General features: G+C 53.6%; 11 protein-coding genes across 11 annotated transcripts; 7 read left to right on the top strand and 4 right to left on the bottom strand.

The window, feature by feature from the left end:
- Positions 1-118: 118 nt before the first annotated feature.
- Positions 119-2,325, bottom strand: CLUP02_02553 (elongation factor Tu GTP binding domain-containing protein; the record flags this gene model as incomplete). The annotated part of the gene is made up of 5 exons (XM_049281584.1): positions 119-483; positions 538-1,335; positions 1,388-1,576; positions 1,678-2,206; positions 2,272-2,325. The coding sequence occupies 5 exons, from the start codon at positions 2,323-2,325 to the stop codon at positions 119-121; spliced, it is 1,935 nt and encodes a 644-aa protein (XP_049138727.1).
- Positions 2,326-3,848: 1,523 nt separating this feature from the next.
- Positions 3,849-4,227, bottom strand: CLUP02_02552 (LSM domain-containing protein; the record flags this gene model as incomplete). The annotated part of the gene is made up of 2 exons (XM_049281583.1): positions 3,849-4,049; positions 4,105-4,227. 2 exons carry the CDS (start codon positions 4,225-4,227, stop codon positions 3,849-3,851), a joined length of 324 nt encoding a protein of 107 aa, XP_049138726.1.
- A 790-nt stretch (positions 4,228-5,017) lies between these two features.
- CLUP02_02551 (uncharacterized protein) lies at positions 5,018-7,267 on the top strand (the record flags this gene model as incomplete). The annotated part of the gene is made up of 1 exon (XM_049281582.1): positions 5,018-7,267. The coding sequence occupies one exon, from the start codon at positions 5,018-5,020 to the stop codon at positions 7,265-7,267; it is 2,250 nt and encodes a 749-aa protein (XP_049138725.1).
- Positions 7,268-7,422: 155 nt separating this feature from the next.
- CLUP02_02550 (GlcNAc-PI de-N-acetylase) lies at positions 7,423-8,858 on the bottom strand (the record flags this gene model as incomplete). The annotated part of the gene is made up of 5 exons (XM_049281581.1): positions 7,423-7,577; positions 7,669-7,697; positions 7,753-8,367; positions 8,456-8,558; positions 8,633-8,858. 5 exons carry the CDS (start codon positions 8,856-8,858, stop codon positions 7,423-7,425), a joined length of 1,128 nt encoding a protein of 375 aa, XP_049138724.1.
- A 197-nt stretch (positions 8,859-9,055) lies between these two features.
- CLUP02_02549 (uncharacterized protein) lies at positions 9,056-10,885 on the top strand (the record flags this gene model as incomplete). Its single annotated transcript, XM_049281580.1, has 7 exons — positions 9,056-9,167; positions 9,278-9,405; positions 9,457-9,567; positions 9,657-9,835; positions 9,884-10,332; positions 10,394-10,657; positions 10,737-10,885. 7 exons carry the CDS (start codon positions 9,056-9,058, stop codon positions 10,883-10,885), a joined length of 1,392 nt encoding a protein of 463 aa, XP_049138723.1.
- CLUP02_02548 (uncharacterized protein) lies at positions 10,711-11,572 on the bottom strand (the record flags this gene model as incomplete). The annotated part of the gene is made up of 2 exons (XM_049281579.1): positions 10,711-11,008; positions 11,064-11,572. 2 exons carry the CDS (start codon positions 11,570-11,572, stop codon positions 10,711-10,713), a joined length of 807 nt encoding a protein of 268 aa, XP_049138722.1.
- Positions 11,573-12,562: 990 nt separating this feature from the next.
- CLUP02_02547 (uncharacterized protein) lies at positions 12,563-14,333 on the top strand (the record flags this gene model as incomplete). The annotated part of the gene is made up of 2 exons (XM_049281578.1): positions 12,563-12,931; positions 13,146-14,333. 2 exons carry the CDS (start codon positions 12,563-12,565, stop codon positions 14,331-14,333), a joined length of 1,557 nt encoding a protein of 518 aa, XP_049138721.1.
- A 973-nt stretch (positions 14,334-15,306) lies between these two features.
- Positions 15,307-15,999, top strand: CLUP02_02546 (uncharacterized protein; the record flags this gene model as incomplete). The annotated part of the gene is made up of 1 exon (XM_049281577.1): positions 15,307-15,999. One exon carries the CDS (start codon positions 15,307-15,309, stop codon positions 15,997-15,999), a length of 693 nt encoding a protein of 230 aa, XP_049138720.1.
- A 1,044-nt stretch (positions 16,000-17,043) lies between these two features.
- On the top strand, positions 17,044-17,688 carry CLUP02_02545 (NUDIX domain-containing protein; the record flags this gene model as incomplete). Its single annotated transcript, XM_049281576.1, has 1 exon — positions 17,044-17,688. One exon carries the CDS (start codon positions 17,044-17,046, stop codon positions 17,686-17,688), a length of 645 nt encoding a protein of 214 aa, XP_049138719.1.
- A 3,362-nt stretch (positions 17,689-21,050) lies between these two features.
- Positions 21,051-22,201, top strand: CLUP02_02543 (uncharacterized protein; the record flags this gene model as incomplete). The annotated part of the gene is made up of 5 exons (XM_049281575.1): positions 21,051-21,122; positions 21,180-21,504; positions 21,567-21,716; positions 21,792-21,953; positions 21,999-22,201. 5 exons carry the CDS (start codon positions 21,051-21,053, stop codon positions 22,199-22,201), a joined length of 912 nt encoding a protein of 303 aa, XP_049138718.1.
- Positions 22,202-25,670: 3,469 nt separating this feature from the next.
- CLUP02_02542 (uncharacterized protein) lies at positions 25,671-25,928 on the top strand (the record flags this gene model as incomplete). The annotated part of the gene is made up of 1 exon (XM_049281574.1): positions 25,671-25,928. One exon carries the CDS (start codon positions 25,671-25,673, stop codon positions 25,926-25,928), a length of 258 nt encoding a protein of 85 aa, XP_049138717.1.
- Between the last annotated feature and the right edge of the window lie 1,729 nt (positions 25,929-27,657).

Below are 27,657 nucleotides of genomic sequence, written 5' to 3'. Positions count from 1 at the left end.
CAAAAGCGTGCCTCCTGGGAAGTGTACATCTTGGTATCGCTCAAACCCAATGCTAATTGACCAAAAAGACCATATCGCCGCTCAACGCCCAATTACACAAATACCAAGTGCAAGTTCCTTACGCGCCGACCTTGACTTCCTGGCTGTTAGCGGTCTTCTCGCCGTTCTCCTCATCTTTGGCTTTCGCTGCGCCGTCTTCGCCCGCAGCAGAGTCGCCGTGCGGATATAGCGGCTTGCTGGGGTCGTAGCCAACAGACTTGACTATCCCCAAGCCTTTGGTCCTGCCCTCTCGGAACAATAACCGATCACCAGGGGCGAGGTACTCGGGTCGCTGGACGAACCGGAACGCCACCGTTGCTCTGTCGCCAGTTCGAATGTACGGGCGGTCAACATCAATTATCGCGCACGTCTGCGAGACTGGTCCAACATGGAGCATGGCCTGATACTTTGTCTTGATGGTGGTTGCGTGAGAGAGAATCAAGACTAAAGACATATCAGCTTGAGCATCGGATTGTATACTTGTTCGGTGTGACTCACCTTCTGCTATGAATTCTCTGTGAACCTTGGGAGCTGGCTGTCCCTCGAGCTTGGGCAAAACAACCATGCCTTTCCTGACATCCTTACGCCGGACTTTCTTCAAGGCGAAGGACGCCGACTGCCCCGCAGAAGCAGCCGGAACCCCCAATCGCTTGCGTTCGATGGAACGAATACTGGTGGACGTGAACTGCCCCAAGGAGTCGGGACCGATGAGCACGTTGTCACCGGCGTGGATCACACCGGCCTTAATGATTCCGGAGACAACTGTGCCGACGAATGGAACCGAAAATGTGTCGTTGATGTGGAATTCAAAGGGCGCCTCGGAATCATAGCGTCCGTGATGCGGCAAGATGTTGAGGAATGTTCGGACCAAGTCGAGGTTCTCACCCGTGACATTGGAAACCTGGAAGACGGGGCATATCCTCTGGCTGATGAACTGGGTGGCCGTGTTTATGCACTCCTCACGGTCCTTGATGAAGATGGGAATCTTTCGCGCTCCTGGACTCTTCAGAATCTTGGTAATCTGGCTGATGGTCTGCTCGAGAATCTGAGGTGGGCAAATATCAATCTTGGTAATTACGACCATCACCGGGACGTTGAGTGCCAGAGCAATGCCCAAGTGCTCTTTGCTCATGCCAATCAGGCCGTTGTTGGCCGCAACCATCAGCAAGCAGTAGTTGGGGCTGCTCGACAACAGACCAAACACGGTCGTTCGCAGGTACTTTTCGTGACCTGCCAAGTCAGTGAAGGTAATGACCTTGGCGCTGCGTTTTCCAATCTCTTCCCACGACAGTTTTCCTGGTGATCGTTAGTGAGTCATTCTGACGACAGAAGATAGAGAGGTGCCTACTCCCAGGAGTATCAGAGACGACAACCTCTCCAACAGTGTCGAAGCCTAGGATCTCCATGCCGACGGAGCTGGTTCTGCCCGTCTCAATCTCGTGCTTATGGCGGAAGAGGTTCACTCGTGCGCGTCCTCTGCCATCGTCGAGGTCGCCCTTGACCAGGACTCCCAGAAGAGAACTCTTTCCAGCGTCGACTATGGTGTACGGGTTAGCCTGTTTTCACTGCTGTTCTGATGCTGCGAAGAGACCAGCTCGCCCACCAAGTAGATCATGGGCAGACGCAGAGGGCACATACCGTTGCCAACCACGGCTATTCGGGTCTCAATAACATCCTCTACTGTTGCTGGCGTCTGGCGAATCATGATCTTGCCGCTGCAATGGCTGTCTTTGCCAGACTGAGCACTCGGGGCCTCGACATCGCCACCGACGTTCTTGGTAATGAGCGTCTGGCAGTCGGCTCGTATCCTCTTGGCCGCCTCCTTTAATCTGGTGTATGCAGCGTTCCATTGCTCTATTGACAATGCCATCGACTCGCCGTTGTTCTCGAAACCAAGCTCGAACACGGCCTCCCCGTGGCCCTCAGCTATCCTTTCCTGGAGCACTCCCTCCAACTTCTGAAGTGTGTCGTCATCGGTGCCCAGAAGGAGGTCTTTCAGCCGGGCGCTAGGAGTAGGCTCGGCTAGGTCGAGGTTGTCAAAGAGCTCGTCGAGTTCGGCATGCTGATGTTCAGGGACTTCAGTAACCTTGGAAGTGTCGGTTGATTTGGCGCTTGGGTATCGTAATGCCTGCTGCTTCTCAACGTACTCGGCAAAGTCGCTAAGAGCCTAGAGTAGAGTGGTTAGCGACGATTAGGGCGAAGAGGCATTCGAACTCTTTGGGGTTTCCATACAGCTTCGCCCTTACGCTTCTCATGCGGTAACGACTTTATGTTCTTGCTCGTCATGGTGGGGTGATGGGAGCAGTTATATTCGTATCCTAAGGATCATTGATACGTGTCAAAAGCAGTACAATGGGGTTGTGAAAGATATCTGATGGAATTGATCGACGGGAGTGCAATGCAGCGTGTCGAGGCTATATAGAGGGAGGGGCGAATTTTAGTTCCGACAAAGTTGGCGTCGCGACGGGACAGTGAAAGGAGTCATCGATTGACTCGGAGCGGCGAAGTCTAACGGCAGGCAGTGCCGCAGTGACAGTCGAGGCCACTTCCACCTCCACACCACGCCCGGGTGACAGAATGCCCCGCTGCTTTACTTCTAGGCCGCTTATTCTGGGGCCAATTATCCCCTGCCGGTTTCCTGAAATGTATCTATGTTATATGCAACAGCCCTCGCAACTAGCGCCTTTCAAACGAGGATCCCGAATCAGGACAAGTTCTGACCTGCTGAGCATTGAGCTGAATCACTTGGTTTGGCCTCGCCCAGAATACAGTAAGGTATCGTGCCCATATTTTTACAGATACACAGAGCATTAAGGCATGGTAGGCGTGGTTGGAATTCAGAGATGGGCGAGTCTAAAGCAGCGTTGACATCATGAGTAACTCGGCGGGGCTTATCGATAAGAGCTTTGGCACGGGCCAGCATCAACCTACCTTATGCTGTGGTGACGCCTGGATGGTGGTGGATTTACCTACTAAGGCAAGGTCATTGCAGAATGCGGAGCCCCGGATTGTGTCTTGACTGAAGTATCCGTAAGATACCTAATCACAGAATGGCGGTTCTATCAATCTTCAGCCATGGCGACCCGCATGGCTGGATACACTCACCACAAAGGTCGCGGCAAACGGAAGCGGAAGTTTGTGTGACTCAGGCACTCAATTGCTTGCTTGTGAGTTGATTTGCGGCTGTACCCTGTTTGCTGCGCCTCTTGCCGGACCTGATCAACTGCTGCCAACCAGGAGCAAGAAAGAGTCATCAAAGTGTTCGGAATAGTAGAGCTTTCGAAGATCCAATTGAATGGAATAGAGAAACATAAAGCAGGGTGCGCTAAAGCGTGCTCCATTGCTAGGAATGTCTATTTGAACTGCAAACGACGATATTGAGTGTATGGTTATAATGGGTCAGTCTGCCCAGCTGTTCCTCAGCCATGATAATGAAGCGTCCTAGTGGCCCTGGCTGCACCATCGTACCAATACGCAAGTTGTCCCAGGCTGTAGTGGAGTAGATTCTGCAACAGGCCCAGGGGTGCTAATGTGGTCTCGGGATGAGGGTATATGGAGAGAGACCGCATTGATGATATTCGTATGAAGAGTTACATCTTTTCCTCTCCGGTGTCGCGACAAGAGACATCAAAACGCGTTGTGAGCAGTGAGATGTTGTCGTCGGCTCGGGCGTACTTGGTGTTGACTCAAAACCAAAGCCCCTTCGCGGCGATGGTTGATGCGTGATCCCCCAATGGTTATGAGGACGTTTGAGGCGAGATGAGAACCACGCTATCACCTGCGAACTTGTTAGACTTTTGACTAGTTCCTCAGATGTGCTGGAACTTACCACGAACAAAGAGCATTTCCGATTTTCTGCTGATGGTCTGCGGCATACTGTCAGCATTTGAAGAGACATCAAACTCATCGAGCCTTCTCACCTTCACTTCCTCATCTTCTTCATCCTCATCTACCACATAGATGGTCTCCTCGACCTCACCCAGAACAAGGTTGCAATGACTGTCGTATGCCTGCGATACGAGTTAGTATGCCTCATACAGCTCCAAGACACCCATCCCAACTCACATGAAGTCTGCCCTTAAGCTCACGGTCACCTCTCAGCTTGACGAATACCATTTCGTCGAGCAGGAGCTTGACGAGGTCAAGAGGCTCCTGGACGTGCGTGGTGTCTTCGCCGGCGTCCGCCATGGTGATCTGAAGAGTGAAGTTTGGGTCGAAGAGAAGGGAGCAGGGGGCTCTGTGATGAGATGGATCGGTGCGGTTCCTTGATATGAAGACACAGCGATTCAACTGGGATGGCCGAGAGGCGATGGGTGGGGCCAGCTACAGGAGGAATTGTGCATTTTGCGCGGGCAAAGCTCAGCTGCACATCATTGGTCAAACCCTCTCGGAGTCGGCAGAGAGATAGTCCGGCTGCTCAGCCCACAATGAGATTGAACCGTGCCACGGCACACCGGAAGGTGGGCCAGGAATGGGTCTTGCCCCAGGTCTGCGTGGAGCTTCCCGTCCCTTGTCCGGGATGGCACGGTTAGAGGGGAAGGGAGCAGGGCACTAAAGCAGGCACTTGCAGCACTTCTATTGCAACTTGGAGCGGGCAAACAGGCACTGGCGGGCCACAAAGACAAGGAGGATGGCCGATGGATGAGGAGGAGGAGGCGGCGGCGGCAAGCAACGGCGGCGGCGGCAGCGGAAGAAGCAAAGTTGGGGAAGCTGGGCTGTCGGGGAAAACGCCTCGACCTGCGTAAGCTGTGCTTGGGGGAGCTGTGCCTTCCTCCATGGCTTGCCGATGTGGTACGGTACGTCCCCCTTCGCAGTGAGGGGACAGCTTTTTGTTTGTCCTTTTCACTCAGCAAACTCCCCTCACGCGAGCAAAACGGTCGTTCAGCCACATCTTTGAAGAAACACAACTTCCGCTTGGCCGTGCCATTGGCTTCGAAGCATAAGACATGATTCGATACAGACCTCGCAGCCTTCCATTATGATACCAACTATTGAGACCAAAGGCCTTCGACAGCTGCTGCGGCATCAAGGTCCCCCTCGCGGCACGCCCTCGAAAATCTTGGCTGCCCGATTACGAAGATGCTACGGGCATCTGCCCCCTTTTCCCATATCAACAGCTCCCGCCAGAATCCTAATTCCACGAAATGGCCTGGACATATCCACGAGATGCATGTCCCAGTCGCATAAGCTCAGCTTCGACGCCTCGGCCCCTGCGATCGAGTCGCGCTCAGATCAATCTGCCGACGCGCATCTCGCAGATTTGCTACGAGCGGTTCAATCACAGGATACAACCCAAATAGTGAAGAGCGTCAAAGGCCTAGCATGTCACCCACGGGCCATTGAGGCGGCAGACGCGTTGCAAAGGCTGCCGCCAACTACATTTTCGGAAATCGTGCGCTCCCTAGACCCCTCTCGCGTCGGCCCTCGCAGCAATGCAACCCACGGCTTGCGTATCGAGAATGGACTTGGCCAGTACAGCTCTCTTGCCTCGGTCGCTGATCGGTTTGGTGTTCCCAAAATCTACAAAAGCACCTTTCAGTCATTGCGTACGCTATTCGGTCTACGATCCTACCATGGCGACGAGCCTTCTCGACTCGACTACGTCGTTCTCTTAAGATGCGCCGGTGCCGCATCTGATGTCCAGGCTGCCAAGGAAATTTGGGATGTGACGAAGGGGGAGGAAGATAGCCACCACAGGAATGGCCAGGACTATACCGAATACTTCAAGACTCGATTTCTCACAGACCCAGCCTACTCGCACAACGATAAGGCCAGGCTGCGAGTGCGACTCCGTGATTTACATGGCCGTAGGAAGAACATTAAAGACACCCGGATCTTGTGGCCCCTCGAGAGACTGAGACTTAGCCTTGTTGCCAACAGGAGGTTCACCTACGGCCGTGCTAGTTGGGAACCGACTCACGACTTACATCGCCTCCTCAGCTTGCCCGCCCCTGTCGGACGACTGAATGCATTTATCCGCAAAAAGCACAAAGTGGTGGACGAAGAGTACTACTGCGCGTACCTAGTAGCCTGCGCACGCGCTGGCTCAGTCAGGGAGATGACTCGAATTCTCTATAAAGTATGGGGCATCCTCATCACCGACAGAGATCATCGAGCAGCAACGATTGTCAAGGCCAACAGGGCGGACAATATCAGGCGAACACCGACGCCGACACAGCCTTTGATCAACGCCATCGTGCAGTCTTTCGGTTGCACTGGTCATGTCATTCTAGCCAAAAAACTAATCGAGTATATCTCTGCAGAATGGGGCATCCCTATACCGTCAGATACCTGGTCGTCGCTCCTGGAGTGGACCTACCTAATATCTTCTAAACCGGTCACCCGAGAGTACAAGACTATGAGCGACAAAAACAGGGTCGTTCGGTCCAACGACGTGTTGGCTGTATGGGACGCCATGACGGCCAATCCCAATCCGGGAAAGCCCGGCTTCCGTGACCTTGACATTTACACTAGGTCGCTGGTTGCTTCTGGTAAGCTGGATGAGGCTTGGGACTCCATCAGACATACATGCGCCGAGTACGACTCACTTTGCAAGGATGTCGAGGCAGCTCTGTTTGAGACCCTTTTCCCATCGCCACCGCCAGCTTCAATATCTCGTCACCATCGACTAAAAGCACAGCAGCACATGTCATGGTACTCCATCCAACGCTCGTGCCAGCAATGGTTGCGACAGGCCAGCGTACGCTTACGCCGCGAGCCCGCGCTGGGATCCCAGATTATCCCTGACTTTGTCAACGATTTTCGCCGTTTTCTCCCTGATCCGATTACGTACTCGACGTATGGAGGCACTGTTAGGATCCTGAACCAAGACATCGCCGCACCCAAAACCAAATGGGTAAAGCAGATTGTTCGCTCTGAGCCAACTCGGAGGCTGGCTCCCGATCCAAGCCGGCCAAAGGTTTCCAAACCAGACGGGGCTGCGGAGGATGCGGAAGCTGTACCCATTGTCACCGAGGCGGGCGACCCAGTGTATGAGAGCATGACGATTACCCTCAGACGATCAACCCGAAGAATGGTCCGCCAACGAAGGGAGGTCAGATTTGGAGAGCAAGAGAATCGTCTACGATTTGAGCTTGGCAAGTCGGCAAGTCAGGGGGTTGTGAATGAAGGTGAGGCGATCAGCACGGTTGAAGCTCTGAGTTCGCAACGGTTACCACAGACCGGTCCCCTGTTCCGAAAGGAGGTCTTAAAGGCCTTGGTGTGGTAGATGGCAGAAGGCGATCCATTTGGCAAGAGGAATCTGGAAGACATGTCGAGAGGACCCTGTCTGGTGGATGGACTCCGATAGATGATTCAATGAATTGAATTTCAATGTCATGGAAAAGATTTGTGTTCTGATGCGTTGCTACTGCAATACTTCTATCAATTGGGTACCGATGAATAATTGGAGATGTAATCTGTTCCCATCATCTGGTGTACCTCGTCTTCATTCTGTAACTGCAACGCTGATGATTTTTGTACCTCCGGCGATATATGTTGGTATCTACCCAAAACACGTCGAGTCCATGCAAAAACGCCTGCTCATGATCAAGGAGGTGGTGGATGGGGGAATATGAGATACTAGGTAGGAAGGATATGCCTTGTTTTCTTTTTCAATCCATGCTTTACCATCAACTTCTCTTTGCTCCTCCCCCTCTCTTTCTTCTCACTCTCGTGACTAAGGTATCCCATACTTTTGCGCAGCTTACTTACGCCTTGGTCTCCTCTTCGGCCTCGACCTTTTCCAGCCGCAAGTCGTTGAGGACCATGTACCTGCTCAATGAGATCCATCCATAGCGGAACCAGACCATCTGGCTCTTGTGCGCCGTGGTCATTGCGCTCCACGCCGTGGCCCAACCGCCCTTTGCGCCCAGCTCGCTGAGGAACACGAGCGCCGTCGGGTGGTAGTTGTCGTCTTCCTCGTCCTCGTCCTCGCTTTCGTCGTCCTCCTTCTTTGGCTTCTTGGGCGGTTTCGGGGGGTTGCTGCCGGCCGTGGTTGCCCAGGAGAAGAGCGTGGGGATGGCGTCGAGGAAGTTGGTGTACTTGCGCGCAAAGGGGACCGAGGTCAGGGTGTAGAGATCGACGGGGGAGGGCCAGCGCGGGTTGGTAGAAAGGGCGGCGATAAAGGCGCGGGCACCGTGGTATAGTGAGATGTGGTTCGGGTGGGAAGAGACGCCGGTCGAGTCAAAGGTGATGAGGACGTCAATGTTGGCGTCGGGTTCCTCGCCAGCGGCTCGCTGGCGGGCGAGCTGCGGCGCAAAGGCGCGGCCGAGGAGGGTAGAGATCTTGGTCTTGTCCCAAACGTTTGTCATGGAGTCTTGAAAGTCGCTGGAGGTGCCGGGAGGCGGTCAGATTAGCTCGTCCAGGGTCTGGAGTGGAGTTGAGGGGCAGTGGGTTAGGAGGGGGAATTGCTCACGGGCTGTCAATGACGAAGACGTCGTGTTCCTGCTGCAGACCGAGCTTCATGCCGCTCTTGATCAGCTCCTTCTTGCGAGTCTCGCCCAAGCCGTCGGCGTTGCCTGTATTGTTGCCCCTCTTGTCAGCCACGGCGTCCTTCTGCCCTTTCGGCAGTATCCCCAGGAAGTTTGCTGACCTGAACTCAAACACAGAATCTTGACGTGATTGCCTGTATCCGGTTTGGTGAGTGCCAAAACTGTTGGCGCAAAGAACATGGCTTCATCATCCGGGTGTGCAATCAAGAGACAGATGCGTTTGTTCTCCAGGGTTGGGAGTCTCGGCGTGATCAACGGGACCAGGTATATATACAATGCAGGCGCAACAGCCACCAGCAAGGCGCCGAAGAGCATTATCCAACCCATTGTCAACTACAATTGTCGCAAATTCCAACACCGGGCCGCTCTGGTATACGATATCGTTTCGTCGGTGAGGAGGTTTCGAGTTCCCCAAGGTGGGGTTATTTTCGGGAGGAGTATTTCGAGGATGCGGTGTGGCGTGTGTCGGCGAGTCGCAGCCTCGCGCAGAAAGATGACGGGTCCGAAGAGGTCGCAAAAGGTGTATGCTGAGAAGGAAGAGTTCTCAGAGAAACCCAAGAGAGTCGCAAAGCAGCACTAGATACTCGATGGAGGTCACGAGGCAAGCAGCATCGCGCGGGAAAGAAGAGCAGAAGCGTGAGATGCCACCTTGCGATTTTGGGGGACCCTGGTCTAATCTCGGAGGAGCTTCTTAGCGACAACGGGTGGTGGTGGCTGTCAATGGTGGTGTGGGTGGTCGCAAATAGCGGGAGACGATCGGCTGGGAAATTGGATGAGCTGGGGCCCGGACGATTCGGTGCCTCGCTCACTCACGCTGCCTCCCGTCACCACCTCAGTTCGGTCATTCTGTCGCAACTGGCGCGCCATCTGCGCCGTCGGTGTGTGGTCGCACCCGTTCCCTTCCCGAAAATGCAGGCGGTGACAGATCCTCGCGGAACGGGGCCCTGACAACACTAAATCCGCCCTGAGGGGCGAGCGACGCCTGGCAATTGGCCCTCCGGAGCAATGTGTCAGGCGACAGGGCATGGCCGCATGGGTTCGTTTGGTCACTGGACCGATGTCCTGCAGCAGGGGCCAGGGGAGCTTTCTACCTTTTATTTTCCAGGTGCAGGACTTCCCTGACAGCTGGTGAGCTCCAGCTACTATACCTTATGGGCTGACGGCGGGACAAGGAACTGTCAAACTGTAAACTTTGTCTTTGTCAGCCAACCTAAGCAGCTCAGCACGCGACCAGACGAAGACATCCGACGACAACATACCTTGCAGCTGCCACTTGGCTGCATCTCACAGACGGAGAGACCTCTGTATTGGCATCGCCGAAGCTTGAGGTGTCCCTGAGCGGATTGGCAAAGGACGGCGAGGGAAAAGTCTCAACCACGGCTCATCGAGTGTTCACTCGCAACCTCAAACATGGCCAAAAAGGGGACCAAGGAAAAGAGGGTGAAGGATCCTAAAGGCATCCCCCTTGCCCAGCCTGATCGGTCAGCTCCCAGCGAAGCCACTTTGCTGCAGATGGCCCAAGACCGTGGTCTTTTCAAGCAGGCCGACAAGGACCCGCGGAATAAGAATTTGCCCAAGGGTGCTGTCCGAATTGACAGGCCGGGTAGCGAGGATAGTGACGATGATGAGGACGACGAAGAGGCCTTGTTGTCTCCCTTGATGGAGCGCATCATGGACACACTGCTCTGGACTGTAAGTCTTGCCATGGTACACGGCACCCTCGACGTGCTCGTCCAGAATCAGTATGCCAAGGAGATCGAATGGCCCAATGTCTTCAGCCGTACCCTCGTTGCGTTGATGGGTGAGTTTCAAGTCAGTCCCCTTCATTCTGCTCCTTTGCTGATGACGACGGTGGGCGGTAGTGCTCTTCTTTCTTTTCTATAATCTCCATGCTTTCCCATCCAGCCCAAACCTTATCCCGGGACTGCCGGCTCGTTACCAGCATGCCATTCGACAGGCCATCTTCTTCGTGGCCGGTGTGTGGGCTGGATGCCATCTGATTTACATCACCAACAAGTTCAGTTATCTGTATATCATGAAACAGGCCCCAACTCTGGGATGTGTATGGATTTGGTCAATCTTGGAGCTTGACCTTCCCGTGGCGGTGGCCAGCCTGGCGGTGGCAGGTGCTTATTTGCTGCAAGGAGGGTATTCCATTAAATAGGCGGTTCACGACTCGTTATTTGGACCTCGACCGCTGGGTAGACTGCGAACTGGCCCGCCGGTGGTGCCTTCGATTCTTCAACTCGCTTGGAAGCTGTTGCGAGGGACTGGATAATCGGCGCGACCTAACGGGATCGGCCAACGGTGAATCTGGACCGTGGCTGAGTCGACTCCGATGCATCAGACGATAGACGAGGTCCTCCAGCTGATGGATCTGGGCTCTCTGCTCAGATATTTGTTTCTCCATACGAATAAAGCTCTCTTCAGCCTTGGCTTCCGTCCACGTCGTCCTCGATTCTAAATCTCGAATCCGACTGCGACAAACGATCAGTAATAGCGACCAACAACTCGTCAGCAAAAGTATCTTACGAAGAAATCATGCTCATTTGCGTGAACTGCACTCTTGCCGTCAATGCTTCTCTCTGGCGGACCAGCTCCAAAGTTTTGGTCCGGACCGGCAGCCAAGCCATGGCAACATTGGTCGTGAAGCTCCAACTCTTGGGCACGAGAGTCCATTTACCCTGGTTCTCGGCGTCTTGGCCCGCAGCCTTGGTCTCGGCCTCGGCTAGCAGTTCCAGGATCCGTTTCTCCAGCTTAATCAAATCGTCCATCACAAAGGCGTACATCTGATATTCAGGTTGGCGAGAATGGGGACCTCCCGATCTTTCACCAGCTGTGCGAACAAGATCTGATAGCCACGTGGATTCCGTTTTGAACCATGACAGCGAGGCCTTGACCCGGAAATACTCGTCGTCGCTGTTGCGCAGATATGTGATTCTGACGTACACTGCTGCGACAATAGCGACAACAAATGTGAGGATTCCGGCGACATTGGCCGCGATGGACAGAGGGCTGTCCTGCTGCGACGTCTGGTCCATCGGGATGGTCCAGAGAATGACGTTTGCGGCTCTGTTTCGGTGACGCCAAGTTTGCGAGAGAGAATTGTAACGAGGCTCGCACGCAGTCAATGTTTGACTTGCTCCCACGGGCCCGACAGCAAAGGTCCGAAGGGAGCTTGGGAAGGAGCTTCCATTTGAAGAGAAGTTTCTAGGTTCCAGGTGAAAGGTACCTACCCCTGTGCCCTGGGGCACCCGTCGCTAAGATTTAAGCGCCGTTCTTGGCTTCTCGTAGTGGGGCCGTAATTCACCTCGCTCCGGCCCCGCGTAATCTCGAATTGTCGACGACAGACTCCCGATGTTGCAGTTGATGTCCTCCGAGTTTCCGAAATGACGAGAATTCTCTATATCACTGCAGTTATATGTGCGGTCTTTATATGCTCTCTTCCGGTTGTTGTCTCTAGATTTGACGATGCCAGTCACCTCATACACCGACGAATGTCTGGGCCAGATCTTAAGACTGGAATTCTTCATCTTTTGGTGTTGGTAAGGTAGGAGCAAACAACGGCGGAACACAATTCCAAACATGAGGATCAGGTGAATCGTCTAGTAAAACGGTTCGTCTATTTGACTTGTTTCCAGAGCGCAGAACCTGTGGTGCTCTCGGGGTGTTGAACGTTGCTCACCGGAACAATGATCCTGTCGATTATCGGAGAAAGCCCTCGCGGAAAGAGCCCTCTTCATATTAATGAGTCGCTGCTTCCTCAGGATCACTTGTGAAATACCAGAAATATTCTGACCGCCCTCGGTTGACCTATTATGGACGAAGGGACACTCTGATTTCCCTCCCCTCCTACCCGGATTTCTTCCATCCTTCTTCTACTTTTTCTCTTCCCCATCCAACCAACCTTTCCAGCCTCCAATCCCAGCTATATCAACCAAACAAGCCCACCAACGAAGGTATTCCCAACTCTTCCCTAGTTACCGATCAAAGCTTCATTCTAACTAGGAATTCCAGCATCATCATCCACAATGTCTTCGCCCTACACCATCCCGTACAAGGCCACCGCCTCGACCTTTGTGCCGGGCGCCGCCGCCCACCCCCCAGCGCCCCAAGATCATGCCGCAGCGAATATGCGGACGGTCCGGCAGCCGGCGGTCGCCGGACAGCCTCTTGCTGCTGACACTAGTCACAGCAATGCCCCGGTGGCCGTGGGTGGCGCCCCTCGGGATGCCATCCCGGCGAAGTTCTCGTCGGCGGTTGAGGCCGCTGCTGGCGGTGGCATTGCCATCGCCGCCCCGGGTGGCCTCCGGGGTGTTAGTGGCCCAGCTTCGGCTGGTGCTGCTAACAGCAGCGGCCAGAGTGGCCATTGTGGTGAAGCTGTGCCCACCACCAGCACTGTGAGTCTCCTCCCTTTTATATCCTTCTTGCTATCCCCCAATCAGTAACTGGACGTGAGAGAACAACCACAATGGCTCTTTCTTCATGTCCTCATTTCATCTCATGTTGAGTTACTGATTCTGCTTTACTGATCTGGCGCTGCCTGGGAGCTCTCCAATATCTATATAAAGCCCCCTTCTCTCCCCTTTGATTCTGACTTGTTTCTTCCTCCAGACCACCACCACCACTCCCTTGGGCACTGACGGCTGTGAAGAAATGGAGCAGCAGCTCCAGACTACTCAGGCTGAGATTGCTCGGCTGAAGGCTGAGAATGCTCAGCTCAAGGCAGACAGTGCAAGAACCAAGGCCGAGAATGAGAAGTTGAGGGAGGCTATTGGCACCGCTGGTCTTGCCTTTGACGAGAACGAGGGGCTCCGGGCTGTGATTCTGCGACTTGAGAAGGTGGCATCGCACAAAGTCATTCAGAACGAGAACTTGTTCCAGCAGATGGCAGACATCCAAGGCCAGGCTCTGGCTCTGAACCAAGATCGAGACAGGCTTCGGACTAAGAACCGCCTTCTTCGAGCTGAGCTTCGCCAGGCCATCAGGACACTTCTTAGTCTCCATAGCGAGAACATGGAGCTGAAGGACAAGGAACAGGACGCCACTATGGGTATCCAGATCCTCACCGACATGCTTGCTGCCTTATATAACAAGATCGTTGATGACGCCCCGGATATCATGCCTACTCTTTCAGAGCGTGTGCAGAAGACTCTGGACCATGTATACGAGAATTGGAAGGAAGAGCAGTTCTTGCAGGTCTTTCACCCTGAGCAAGCGATGCAAACGACCTCGCCCTATGATCTGGTCCCTCGGCACACCCCGGTTCCTTCTCGTGGCGGTATCGAGTTCATCCCTCTTGAAGGCAACGAGGAAGATGAAGATACCCTGAACGCCAGATCTGGTACTTCGACAGTCGTGCCTCCTGCACCGCAGCCGCAACAACCAGTGCAGCATCAGCCCCCTCCCCATATTCCCAATCACAACATTGCCAATCCGCACGCCACTGGCTTTATACCCGGTCAGACCAACATCTTCAGGCTGATCATCGACTCCCCTGGTCAACAGTTGTATGAGAACAACATGCCCCATGTCGACAGTCCTCACACGCCTACCACCGGTGGCCCTGCCCCTCCTAATGGCGGTACTGTCAGCCTCTCTGACAACCTTTACGATCCTGATACTCCCACCCTTCATGGCGCTTCTAACGCCGTTGACGGTCGCGAGGATCCCCGCAATGGCATTACCATGACCAACGACGAACCCGAAGGTCACGAGGATCTTCAGACTCCCCAGACTCCACAAACTCCCACTCCTATTCGGCACCATGGAGCGAATGTTCTTGGAACACCGGATGCTTGAGTGTGTCCACTGAGCTGAGTTTTCTCGATATCTTCCGATCAGGTAAGTCCTTGATGCCAATGTCTTTGATGCTTGACTTCTTTTACTGACTGATTGTTCAGGCAAGAGCAGCCACGATTCCCATGAGCGCATTGATTATGTCCACTCGCACTTATGCATGCTTGGCAGCAAGGCGTTACGACGAGTCAAAAGAGCTTTCCTACCTTAGCGCATTGAGCTTCGCGACAGTTCTTCTGGGTGTCTTGGAGGTTCCGATTGCTTTCAAAAGCTTCTATCTAGGCTTCAAAGTACCCTCTAGATTTCCTTGGAGTCTTGGTCCCGGCTCATTTTGGCCTTTCCGCAATCACTGCTCTTTGGTCACGACTTGGCAACAACGATCAAGTTGGCATACGAACTCTCCTTTTCTGTGGTACGACATTCGACTTATGCCATTAAGCATTCATAATTCTTTCTTCATCGGTTACAGCACTTCTTCTTCTCTCTTTTCTTTCGCAAGACCTGCACTTTAATACACATGGCTAGCATGTGGCAGTCGTACATCGGCTTCTTGCATGGGAATCTAGGTTTTCTTTTCACCCCCGCCTTTAATAGACAGCATAGTTTGTCTACCGTTGGCATCGCGGGATTGGTTTCGGAACGGTTTGGTATTCAGGGCTCAGAATGGGATCATGAGGGAAAGGGATATGGCGATTGCGGCAACTAGATGGACATGCGAGGCTCACAATAGCAAGCAGGGTTAGCATACAGCAATCAGACACCCATATCTCGTCAATCAAGTCGCTGGCATCGAGTGAATGTGTGACATGTGGTGGTCGTTGCCATTAGGCTAAGCTCTGGGCAGTGAATCTCTTGACGATAGTGTTGCTATAAAAGCTGGCCTCTCCTTCTTGAAGACTGGAGTAGCCCGCCCAAACCAACTTCCGAGAGCACCACAAACCCATTGCTAGAATTAACTTACTTGATTACATCTCACATGGACGAACCACCACTACCCCCACAGCCCACAGAGCGAGAGGGCAACCCCTCGTGGGGCAGACTACGAACAGTCAGGCGAGCCCGCAACTCACCCCACGACATCCCCTGCGGCGAAGAATGCCTAGTATACCCAAAAGGTAAGACCAACCACACGCCGACCGGAATCATGGGTAGTATCGCTCGATATCTAGAACTAGACCTCGAGAGCCGACGCTCAAAGGACGACGTCTGGATGGAGAGCAAGGGGAGAAAGAGGCGTCGTGGCGGGAGACATCGGCGCTGCCCACGACCGAACCAGTTTCATCCAGGTGAGGAAGGAGGTTTGGAGGTTGCGGAGGAGACTATGGATGGGGAGCTGGTTGAGCCTGTTGCGCGGGAGGTAGGTGGCGCCGGCGGTTGTGGTGATGGTCGTGGTGAGGTTGGGAGAGTGTATCCTCCTGCTGCTGTGCGCGGCCAGGAGGAGAGACCTGCTGATCGGGTGGCTGCCGTTTGGGGAGGTTGCGAGAATCCGGCTGCTGGGTCTGCTATCGAAGAGGCTACTTCGGTGCTTCTGTGTCCTGGACAGGCGAGGGAGGGGGAGGTGAGGCTACCTGGCGCTGTCGAGGTTCCTCGAGGTGAAGGCGCTGATCCATCTCAGAGATGGGAAGGAGGTTCCGGTCGAATTGCAACTAGTGGTCAGTGGCGGTGGTGAAGCATCTTTCAATTAGATAGAGATGATATAGTTACATTATGGTTTGAGCATAATGAGGAACTCGTCTTTTTGGGGACCTTTCACGAGCCCGTGGTTCTCGGAATACCTCAGGTTGGCGAAGTAGAGTGATAGACACCACTGTGAGAGCAGTTCATGGTTTAGAGTGAGCGATAGAAGAATCAACGGCAAGGCTTGAGTTTCCTGGGGCTACGACTGGAAACACAGGGTAATATTCAGGCAGGCTTTTAGTCAAGGAAGATATGATAAACAGATTGACACATGATCTAAGGAGTAAGATGATCAAGATACGTAAATTTCAAGCAAGGCGCAGCTAACAACACTACCATTGCGGTGCACTTGCCTTCCTCTATGTATGATGTGCCTCCTATGAACTTCTGGTGTAGTTGTCTGTCTGCCTCAAGGCGTTTTCGTTGGTCGCTCGCATATCTGATGCTGTGCTCTAGGCAAGGAAGTCTTGCGAAGCAACAAACTTCAATTAGCCCTTCAAGTACATAGCGTCTGGTACTGTTCAAATAAGAACATCATAATGCCAAGTGTTTCTTTTAGAAGGAGACCACACTAAAACGTCGAGCATTCAGGACCATTGAGGTAGAATTCCAGCATCGCGACACGTAAAAGACTTGAAGAGGAATTGACTCAATGCAGTTTCGACTCTGACGCCTGCCCAACACCTACCCTTAACTCGACATTCTCAAATGTTCTGAACGATTGGAATTTGAAACTCGGAAGTTTCGTTCCACGTCCGAGGCACCAGCGGCGAGTCCGCCCTCAAGTCAGCCCGCAAGGCGGCCATCGTCAGCCGCAAAACTGGGACCGCTCCGGGGAAGAACACCAAAAATCCCCCACAAAACAAGCTCCGTTCCGCACCCGCACAACGTTGCACAACCTCACTCGACTTCACTCAACGTCACCCCATTTGGCTCGGAAAAGAATAGAAGCAACATCACGTCACCAGAATTTCGCCTCAATCCTCAGCAAAGACAGCCTTGCAAATAAAAGTTACCAAAGGACACCATCATCGCCATGGCATCCAACCCCGGAACCGCTCAACCTCCACCACGAACCCAACCTCAGCCGCGTCCACCACCACCCGCGTTCAACCTCACCTACCCCCCCTCCCTAGAACCCTACAACGTCCCCGCGGCAACTTGGCTCACCGCAAACTCCAAATCATGGGACGGCCTCGCAACAGGCGCCCTCGTCTTCTCCCCCTCGACTAACAAAATCCTCCTCCTCCAGCGCGCCGCCCACGACAGCATGCCCCTACGCTGGGAGACGCCCGGCGGTGCAGCGGACCCAGAGGACGTGAGCCTGTTTGCAGCGTGCGCGCGCGAGCTGTGGGAGGAGGCTGGGCTCGAGGCCGTGGAGATTGTGAGAATCGTAAGCGAGGGGGAGGGGAAGGACCCAGGGAGCGTGTTTACGAATCGGACTGGGACGAGGGTGTTTTGTCGGTTTGCGTTTGAGGTTACGGTGAGGGGTGATGGTGATGGGGGGAGAGGGGTGGAGGAGATGGTGAGAATCGATCCGGAGGAGCATTGTGATTTTGTGTGGGCTTCTGAGGAGGAGGTGAGGAGGGAGAGGGTTGGGGAGAGGGAGATCCCGATTACGAATGGGCAGATGGCGAGGTTGATTCTTGATGGGTTCCGGAGGAGGAGAGAGGAGGTCTAGAGGGTTCATGGTTGGTGAGGAGTTGTCGAGCACAGAATGGTCTGTTGTCCTTTATGTCAACGAGGATGAGGAACTATAGAGATAGATGAGGCTCTTGGAGCAAGATCAGAAAGAATCGACACCATTACGAAGTTAGTATTGCTCCGGCATAGAGGACAGGATATCATTGCGTGAGACGAAGGAGACAACCATAATGAGGATTTCATCAATGAAAGACACTCGAGTGTGCATACCGTTTGGATACTCAAATGCATTCCCATAAGCCAATATGGCGTTCTTGCCTTCGTGATGGATTACTCGCTCTCATGTACTCTGCCAATCATCGCCTTGATACATCCGTAATCCCTAGGGATCTAATAATCAAGACATAACACCAAAGCCGAACCCACCCATACATCCTTCATGCTCACAACACCATGACTCTTAGTTCAGAGTACCGCTCAGTAGCCCGCCCCTGCCGGAGTCCAAGGCCCTTCACGATAGATATGGTGCCGACGGCCACTGTCGCCATGAGAAACAACAACCTTGTGCTTCATAGCCCCGATGAGTGTCAGCCGCTGGTCAACATGGAATACTTTATAGAGGGCACTCAGAAAGAGAAAAGAGAAGTTCTCCAAAGAAGCGCAGCGTACTGAAAGTTTCCTTCATCGGCGTTCAACCATTCCATAAGGCTGAGTAGAGATAGCTTCACCATGGCTGCCAGACCGCGCATCTGGCGCACTTCAGCCTGGCAAGGGGACAAATAGCTTCTGGGTGTAAGATAGCTTTACTTGGATGGACTGTGAAGAGCCCAGAGGTATGAAGTGGCAGCTGGTATACTCGATATCTCGATAAACAGTGTCGGCTGACATACGAGGATATGATAGTGAAAGGCGGGGGTTCAGAAGTCATCACGGCCTTCTTCATGTCAAACATGGATACATGAGCGTCAGCTGACGCCCCAACGACACCCTTATGTTTACGAAAGGTCGCAACGTGGCGGCTGAATCCTTTCTGGGTCTTGCGAGCAATCAGAGCTTTTGCCATAATTGCCAGGCCAATCAGCGCAAACCGCTCCCAAGATGATGGGTTGAGGAATTCAGTAAGCAATTACAGGAGCGATCGCCAATAAGCTGCTGCCTACCTTGAGTGCTAAGAATTGCTCTCGCCATCTTGCAAAGTTGACTCTGATCCTACCCGTAAGATCATCAACTTTTGAAATATCAAAAGAAGCCCGCGATGCTCCCAAACCTGGGCATGATCGTCGGCCCAAGGTGTTTCTATGAAGTGCTGATCTTCGGGCGAGAGATGCCGGCGCCAGGGCGGAGCCGAAGCGAGACAGCGTTTTGCTGCGTGCAATGGGCCGAGGGATCACTACTGCGGCCCGACGCCGGCGGTAGATTGAGGCGCAGAATTCGCAACATCGGCGATTCAGGTACCAAAGTGCATGCATCTGCAAGCCTGCACGTTCGAGAGGAAGGACTTGACAAACTTGGCAGATGCCCTGTTCGACTCAGGGGTAGTTCGTGGGCTGGGTGCACTCCAGGGTCAAAGCGAGCAAGGTAAAGCGAAGCAAAGGCTTTGGGGCTTTGAGGCCTCTGCCGATCTAATGAATGCATCTTGTTTGAACGTGGAGCAACAATAGTTTGGCGGCAATTTGAATTCCCTAGTAGGGCGTTCCGCTGGAGGCGATGACTTGTCAATATCATGCCGAACGCGATAGCGGCTTGGTTGCTCGACTTGATTCAAGGTGCTTAGGACCGTAGCCTGGTAGCAGCGTACCGCGTCAAACGAGCTTCAGACATGACTTGATGGAGCTCAGAAGCCTCAAAGTGCGAACACCAAGCGGGCACACCGGTCATGCCGGAGCTCCGGGAGCACGGGTCTAGACCTCTGCAGACAGCCCACTAAGAGCCTTACACGGCCCGGACAGCGACCGTGGCGGATTTACTTCGTCATTTGCGGCTCAGGCTCGGTGGTGCAGAACTGTCGTGATAGCGTGGAGCGTAGTGTACAGGTAGTAGTGTCGTCGTTGTTGAGGCCAGCTCCATAGCTCCTGAGCTTCAGAGGTGGAAATGGCGCTACTACGATGATCGGCAATGCCCGACGCATACCATCATCAGGGCTGCCCAAGCCGTTGTCCTCCTCCACCCTGTAGCAGCGTAGGGGAAAATTAGCACAGTTAGTCAGGTTCCTAGCGCAGGGTCCCAATGATTGAGGCGGAATCATTGCCAAGGGAGGTCTCGAAGAGATGGAATCTATTGCTGACAGAGGTTGATTCCAAGGCGTAGATCTGACAGAAACGAGCAACGGATGACACGAATGAGGCGAGCGCAAAAGTGAGTGGCCTTTGGCGTTGCCGTTTTGGGGAAGCCGGCAAGGAAACAGAGCTGAGTCTCGAACTTGAGCAATGAGGGGTCGTTGGGCGGTGAGTCCCAACATCCCCAGTCGGAGGCAGAACCGGAGAGGAAAGATGATCCGTGGAGTGGAAATAGTCTGGATTATTCGTCTGTAGGTTTTCGTAGACTGTACTCCGTATCTGTACCTGCAATGTGGATGTGGTGGGATGGTTGGTGAGGCTGCTCATTGGGCTCCGCTGAAGTTGGTTATTGGCATGCCGGGGTTTGAAAAGCCATGATCGGCGCGCCTACATCCAAGACACCCCGCGAAGGAGAAGGAGAGCGAACTACTGAAGAACGACGTGGGGTCTGCAAAGCTTTGATGGCTCATGATGCCGAAAAAAAAACCAAAAAAAAACCAGGGACTTTGTGGATCTATGAGGCACAGTAGTGAGTATCCACGATCTCTTGATGCTGGTCTCAGTTTCGTCCAAGGACTGGACTCCATCACAATACCTATCTCAGGCTCCAGTCCTTTCGTGATGAGGCTTGATAAGTTTGACAGGCGGCTTGGTACCTAAGCTGTGGCGAGTTGCTTCGTGGAGGCGGATGGATATCCATTCTACTAGTTCGCCTTGTGCTGGGTGACACTGACGGGAGGTGAGGCTATGGGTGATGGGATTCGCTGTTGTTGTCGTGAAGATTTGCGGTGAGCTAGTTCGGGTAGGTCGTCAGTCCCAACATTTGGATACGACTCTGCGTGCGCCTTGATTGATAGCTGGTGACCCATGGCAATAATACCAGCTGGATTTGTTTGTTGTTTTTGGCGACTCAGACTGTACATACTCTGTAGTCTGTACGGACCGTAACCGTACTCCATGCCCAGTAGGTAGTCTCTTACGCCCGCCCGATGGCAATATGGGACGACTCGAGCTTGACCGCCGCAATTGGACGTGGGTTGACATTGACAATGCATCGTTGCCAATTGGGGAGAAGTGAGAAATCTGATGGTGCGTTATCATCGCGGATGACAATGAATGGCAGATGACAGCAGCAGCGTCACATTGCGGCGAGCTTTCCGCGGAGTCCAATGCAGCAGGCGTCACGGATGCGGAAGTGCCAAAGTGCTTGTGGCTGCGTGGCAGGAACATCGATTGTGCCTACCTCACCTAGGTGGCCCAGATTGCGAAGGTACCTTGCTTTACTGAAGGACCCCGGACTGCAGTACGCCTGAAAGTGGCAGTGACGATGCGGAAATGTGTTGCCGTGCTTCTTACCTGCTTTGCGAAGATAGGTACAGCCGTACTGCTGCTTCTTTCCTGTTGCAACTTGAAGCTGTGGCTGATTGCTTCCTGCCTCTTTCTTGATGAAATCAATTGCGGCTGGCCGGCACTCTCGCGGGGCAGGAGCAAGATGCCGTGCAACCTACACTACAACTGCCTGCATCTACACGGTACACTGCTGCAGGCGCATAGGTACCCACGTACCTTCCTCAAAGGTGCAGGAAGTTACGAATCCGCGACTCACGCGGCCCCACTCCCCAGCTGCTGATGACCTCAGTGGCGTCGATCCTCGATCTTGCATTCGTGGCATTGGCTGCAGCCAGCTGGACTATGGATGCCGACTTCCCCACACCTTCCCAGTCGAGTTTTCCAATCCCCATGTGCTTCTTTCCCTTTTCGCTCATGATTCCTCGGTCATCAGTCATCAGTCAGCATTTTGTTGCTCTGCCGTTTGTCCCCCCCTCCCATCGTCACTCTATTGTGTGTGTTTGGTTCCATTTAGTCCCGAAAGGCATCTGTCAGCTCACTTTTTTCTTCTGTTCTTTCACCGGCTTCGGAAGACGACCGACCGGTAATGTGGATCTTCCGGCCCTACCGAGCCCTCTGAAGTCCGTTCTCGAGGAGACGAGGGATATGGATAGACTCTACCTACCTACTACTTCACGTGGGGAGCTGAGAAAACGAACTCGAACCATGCGATGACTTCGAGTCAATTCCAAGAAGCCTCGCTCGGATCCGCGTCTGGATTCTGCTTCGGTTCACTCGCGAACCCTCAGACCCCTTGCCCGAACTCTGCTCAGCATCCTCCGCGAATGCAGTGACGCACTTTGCGTCGGCTTGTCCTTGATTTCCTCCCCGGCTTGCACAGCACGACGGCACGGCGTGGACGTCGCCCAGCCCAGCTCAACCTAGGCGGAGGCACTGGAGTGGAACACAGCTCACAATATGATCTATTCGACTCTTGCTAGCTCAACCTCGACCTTGCAGACTCATCCCCTCACACGGTTACACATGCACTTACAAGACACAAGACACCACATGCTATGCTACTTGCGGTACTCCCAACCAACTCACAACCAACTGCATGCCGCATAACCGCGCTACTGTTTCTTGTCGACCTCCAAATCTCGCGCTAGAGCCTTGTTTCGTCCATGGTCACCCAACCTGCCGCAGGCCTGCTCGCACTCACCCGCCCACCACCTCTCTAGGAAGGCTCTTGAGGCTGCTCTGTGCCTTGATCTGATGGCCTCGCCAGACTGACCCGGACACGAGACCTGCCTTACACGCGCATCTTTGGTTGACTCGCACTCTGTTGCAATGATGCGTCTGCGGTCTGTTAGGTCATAGCCAACCACTCCCTTGCGAATTCGCAAAGGTCTGTCAACCAAGTTGCGCGCAAAATACCTGTCTCGGGCGCTCTCAGGATGCTGTGGCTCTCAAGACTCTGGCCCTTGACTGGCTGCCATGTCAGACAGCTGCACCCAGCAAAAAAGGTGCCGTCATCATCTCCCTTTTTAGGGTCGTCTACCAGGCACCGGCTCGTCCTGGCGCGCTGACAAGCTTACTGTCCCTATCTCCGCCTCCCCACACTGCCGGGTGCGAATCTTCCGCTGCCTCCAACCCGGAACTACGCAAGTGTTCTCTTGGCATTTTCGTTCAACGGCCGCCGTGGTAGCTGCTGTAAGGGACTCACAGTTTTCGAGCGAGCCAGCAACTCTTGATAATACGTGGGTTCGAAAGTATTGCGAGAGTACGCAGAACAAAGACTGTAGCATAGCAATCCGAGCTCAATAAGGAGCTCCATCGAGGCCTCGTCGTTGGGCCCCAATCGAAGAGCCTACAGATCGCGGAGGATCGCACTTAAGCCCGCCAGGATATCCTCGATGCCCTTTTCCAACAGTCATCGTCAGCCCTGCAATTTTCGCCGCCCGCAACTCACTGGCCAGTTCGTGGCATACTGTTGCCCTGGGGTTTCCCATGTCGAGAAGCCAAAAGACCCTCCTTCCGCCATACGTACTCCTCTTTTCCGATTAGGCCTGCTTTGGAACAGCTTTCTTCCAAGGAACAGCGCCAGTCAAGACCTTGGACTGCACTTTCTGTGCTGCGTGGCCCCCTGTTGACACCCCAGCCACTAGGCTCAATGCAATGAGCCCTAGGTTAGCCTGGCCAGCCCGAATTCTACAGTTTGGAACACCAAAGTTGAGATGGCAGAGATTGCGTCTTAATGCGAGAGAATAGGAGATGGAGAAGGCCATGATGCAAACGGGCGTGCGAGTGAAACATGGCCGTTTGGCGCCACACGGTTGGGAACTGGTGCACAGGCAAACAATCAAAGTTCCAGAGTCACAACTACTTACCTACCCTGCCTTCAACCTCTGAGCATGCGGTAATGTGTTGCGTTGCCCTTCGCCGCATCCCATCATTTCACACACACTCTTCGAACTGTCAAGTGTCAAACCTTCAGACCATCAAGCATCTCAGTGGGACGACACCCATTATTCTCGCAAGATGACTCGGACATGGCGATTTCCAAGAGAGTGTAGCGCATGACTCTCTAAAGGACCAGTGAGGGTGGCGTGGGGATCTCACAGGACAGCCAGGGCACGCAGGGTTTACGGCGGTTTGGTCTTGTACTTCTTGGAAGTCTCGGCGCCGCGGCGGCCATCCATTGAAAGTCAGAGACATTTGATACTCATGCCAGGCCTCCAAGAGTCCAGCCATCCCATCAAGTCGCGTGTTTTGGCATTGCCCTACCTACAATGGCAAAGGATTCGTACCTGCGAAAACACCACACAGCGTCTCCGTGGCTCCGCAGCTGTGAATTGCGGGCCGAGTCTTGGGATATGGAATCATTGAATTTCAGCGTACGCGATATACACGGAAAAAGGGATTGCTCTGGCAATTGTCGTTCGCCGTTCGTTGGTGCCTCAGTTCTACATCTGCGAAATGGCCAGGGCAATGTTGCTCAGTAACCAACATTTGATCATTTGTCAATTGGCGGGCAAAAAGTCCGGCACGTATGCCGAAGCTCGGCAGACGGGGGGATCTGCTCATCGCCTAACTGATTTGGTGCCAGATCACGTTGATCTGTCAAAAGAGGCAGAACAGAGTTGAGACTACAACGGCACTAGGACGCAATAGACGCGCTGACACGGCACATTGAGACTTTTGGTGGCCGCGGCACGATACGTCGTGACGACTGTGCTCGAGCTTGACCCACCGTAGTGATTACCGAAGCATTTCTTCTCATCTTCCAGAAGGATATCAACAATAACGGCCGGGGGAAAAGAGGATCGCTCTATTTTTCGACATTGAGAAGTATGTACTCGCCAACGGATGATACGGCGCATCATTGCCCGATATTGCTTGCGGCTACGCCCTTGGATCGCGGCTCATCGCATAGACCTGCCAAGGTCTTGCTTGCCAATGAGTCCCGATAGACAGCAGGCGGCAAGGCATGGTTCGACAACATCCCAGGTGTGCCCTGGGGAGCGACCAAACGGATTCGAGACTGTCACACTTGTCTGTACCGAATACGTCGTGCTTCATGTCAAATATGAGAAAGAGCCAAAGAGCTATGGGTGAAGCGGCAGACTGGAGGTAAAGATGGTATGTACATGCAAGTTGCCGATAGTTGGCATGTGTACGGAGTAGAACGCAGGCTGCTCACACATTTGTTTGTCGAATATTCGGTAGAGTCTCTCTCTCTTATCAAGCACCAGCCACACTGCCACGAATACAAACTCCACCAACGCCGACCACTCGCCACGCTGATCTGCATTTCTCTCTCGCATTTGGCTGGATTCCCAGTCTTCCCCGGCTATGCGCAGCCACTGCTTACTCACACAACGTAGAGGAGAAAGACATTCACTTTGACACCGTCATCACTCTCTGTTTCGCACCACTCCCTGCATCTCCAGCAAGACATGGGCAGATGCAACTCTGCAAGTGCAGGACGCCAGACAATTGGTATCCGCCCAGGCGCCAGGAAAGCCGAGCCCGGCCCAGCGCGGAGCCACAATTCAGAAGTCCCTTGCCCTTCTATTGGAAACGAGCAGCTGCGTACACTGGAAATTTGAAGAGAAAGAAAAAAAAACAAAAAACCCCAATTTCAGAGGCAGCAACCAGGGTCATACCAAGGCCTTGAATACATCATAGGTTGATCATCCGTTCACGCAAGCTCTGAGCAAGGACTTCCTGAACATCCGGCCGGCCTGCAGATGCTTGGAAGAAGACGAAGAAAGTCTGCTCCCAATTGCCCACACACTCACTGGATTGGACTGGATCGGATCGGGCTCTGCCTACTTACGGATGGATACCTTACCTAGTTGATTCAAACCACCATACGTACCGAGGAAGGTCTGGCAGGCAATAGTTGCGCATGCCGCCAACTTTCATGGTTGCCAATGCCGTCTCTTCCATCGGTTCCGCGCTACGAATACCTCAGCTCATCCTGCGTGCCGTCCTTTTCCTGGTGTCTGTAAATAATATTCTTCTTCCTCTTACAACTACCTACACACACACGCGAGCTACCAGAGCCATCTATCGCATTGGAATTCCGCAAGCGTCCCGTCTTATCCTTCGTCTCCCGTTATACCCGAGGGCAATAGTCCACAAACCTCGACATACCTTCAGTTAGAACCTACGTAGACATTCGCTACTAATCGCCCACGCCACTCAGACGTTCAATTCCATCTCGTCCCGCCTCGTCCGCCATTGTAAGCTATGCCTATTGCCTACGTCCCCCTGCCCTGCTCTTTTACCTTATTCACTATTTTCCTTCTTCCCCTCTTCCCAAACGTCCCATCTCATTTCAACCCATAATATACCCCCCGTCGCTTCGTCTTTTCTTGCGAAGGCCAGAGCCAAACAGAAGAAGGAAAAGAAGTCCATCCGTCCTTCTTTGGCCCCCTCGTCCTGCTCCTCCCGCCCCAAATCAAGCTCGCAAGTTACCCATCCTTGGAAGAGGGGACACACAGGGCGCACACCGCACACACCGCACACCACTCACCGTGGCCGCGTCGCAGAGTCTCTTCCCCCGCCAGACAGCATCCTTGCATGCTGCTTGAGTCTACCGTCACAACCAATCCCACTATTTCGTTGGATACGCTGCGCGACAAAGCCAATTCCCACTGTTTCCATTCGGCATACAGAACTTTGAGGTTGGGATACCGTCGCAGCAGTGAACCATCGCGACCGCTTTACCCTGCCGTACCTGGTCTTCCGGCTTGCCTGCCCACGCCTCTCCGCCTCTCACTCTCTCACTCTCACTCTCACTCTCATATTCACACACTTCTCTTCACCGTACGTGCGCTCCGCTCAACTGTACCTCTCTTGCTGTTCGCTCGCCTTGCTGGTACTCTCTAGCTCTCGCCTACCATTTCACATCTCCATATTCCCCCCGCCTGAACAGGGGCAGTTCCCGGGTCATCGACTCTAACCGCTTCGCCTCGCCCTCGCTTGCCTCTCCCTTCTTCCCCCATCCTACACCCCTCATCGTTGTCGACATCTTCCCTGTCGTCAACATCTCACTCGTCGATTATCGATTCTCTGGCCCATCTCATCGCTCTTTCCCCCACCAGTCACTGCAATCACGGAATCCTCACTCACCCCCCTCCCTTCTGTACCTTCACAGGTCTCTCAGGCTTCAACAGTTCGAGTGGCGTTGCGCGCGGGGCTCCCCATCTTCACTCTACTGAGGCAGTCAGAAGGTAAAACGTGAGACATCCATTCAACACGGACGGAGCCTGACTGGTCCGGACTTGTGAGAGTGTCCTGCGGTATCTTTGCCGACTTGACCTGGCCGCCCCGGGACTGGATGAGAATTGAATTTCGATTGGAGACTTTCGATGCTTGTTCCCACCTTGCTCTCGTCTATCCCACACTTTCTCCCCTCCTTCTGATCTCTCTTCCCTCCCTCCTCCCACCACGGCTGCTACTTGTTCCTGTACAAACACACACACTCACTCACTCACTCACACTCACACTCACGCACTCACACGCACCTTATCCCGCACCCGCACCCGCATGCCGTACTGATCTTCCCGTTGTACCTAGCAACTAGACTTTCTTCTCCCGCCAAACAAGACGCAGAGATCTTGCTTTTCCTTCAGGAGGTCCGAGGGTGGAATGTGACTAAGCCTCCACCCGGCTCTTGTCACTGACTGATCGCATGCACGCCTGACTCTGACGCTGCTCAACCGGTACGTCTTGCATTTTCCTTCTAGTACCTTTCCCTCACATTCTGAGGCTGCCCGTCCCGCCTAGCGCCATCTCCATCTCGTTGTACCTTTCCATACTCCATACGCCTTTCTTTACCTTGCCTTACCGGCCGTTAGTCTTGTCTCCCAAGACCAAGACGACGCATT

The sequence above is a fragment of the Colletotrichum lupini genome, chromosome 2 (genome assembly GCF_023278565.1).
Source record: "Colletotrichum lupini chromosome 2, complete sequence".
NCBI lineage: Eukaryota > Fungi > Ascomycota > Sordariomycetes > Glomerellales > Glomerellaceae > Colletotrichum > Colletotrichum lupini.
This window is presented reverse-complemented; position numbering and strand designations above follow the sequence as displayed.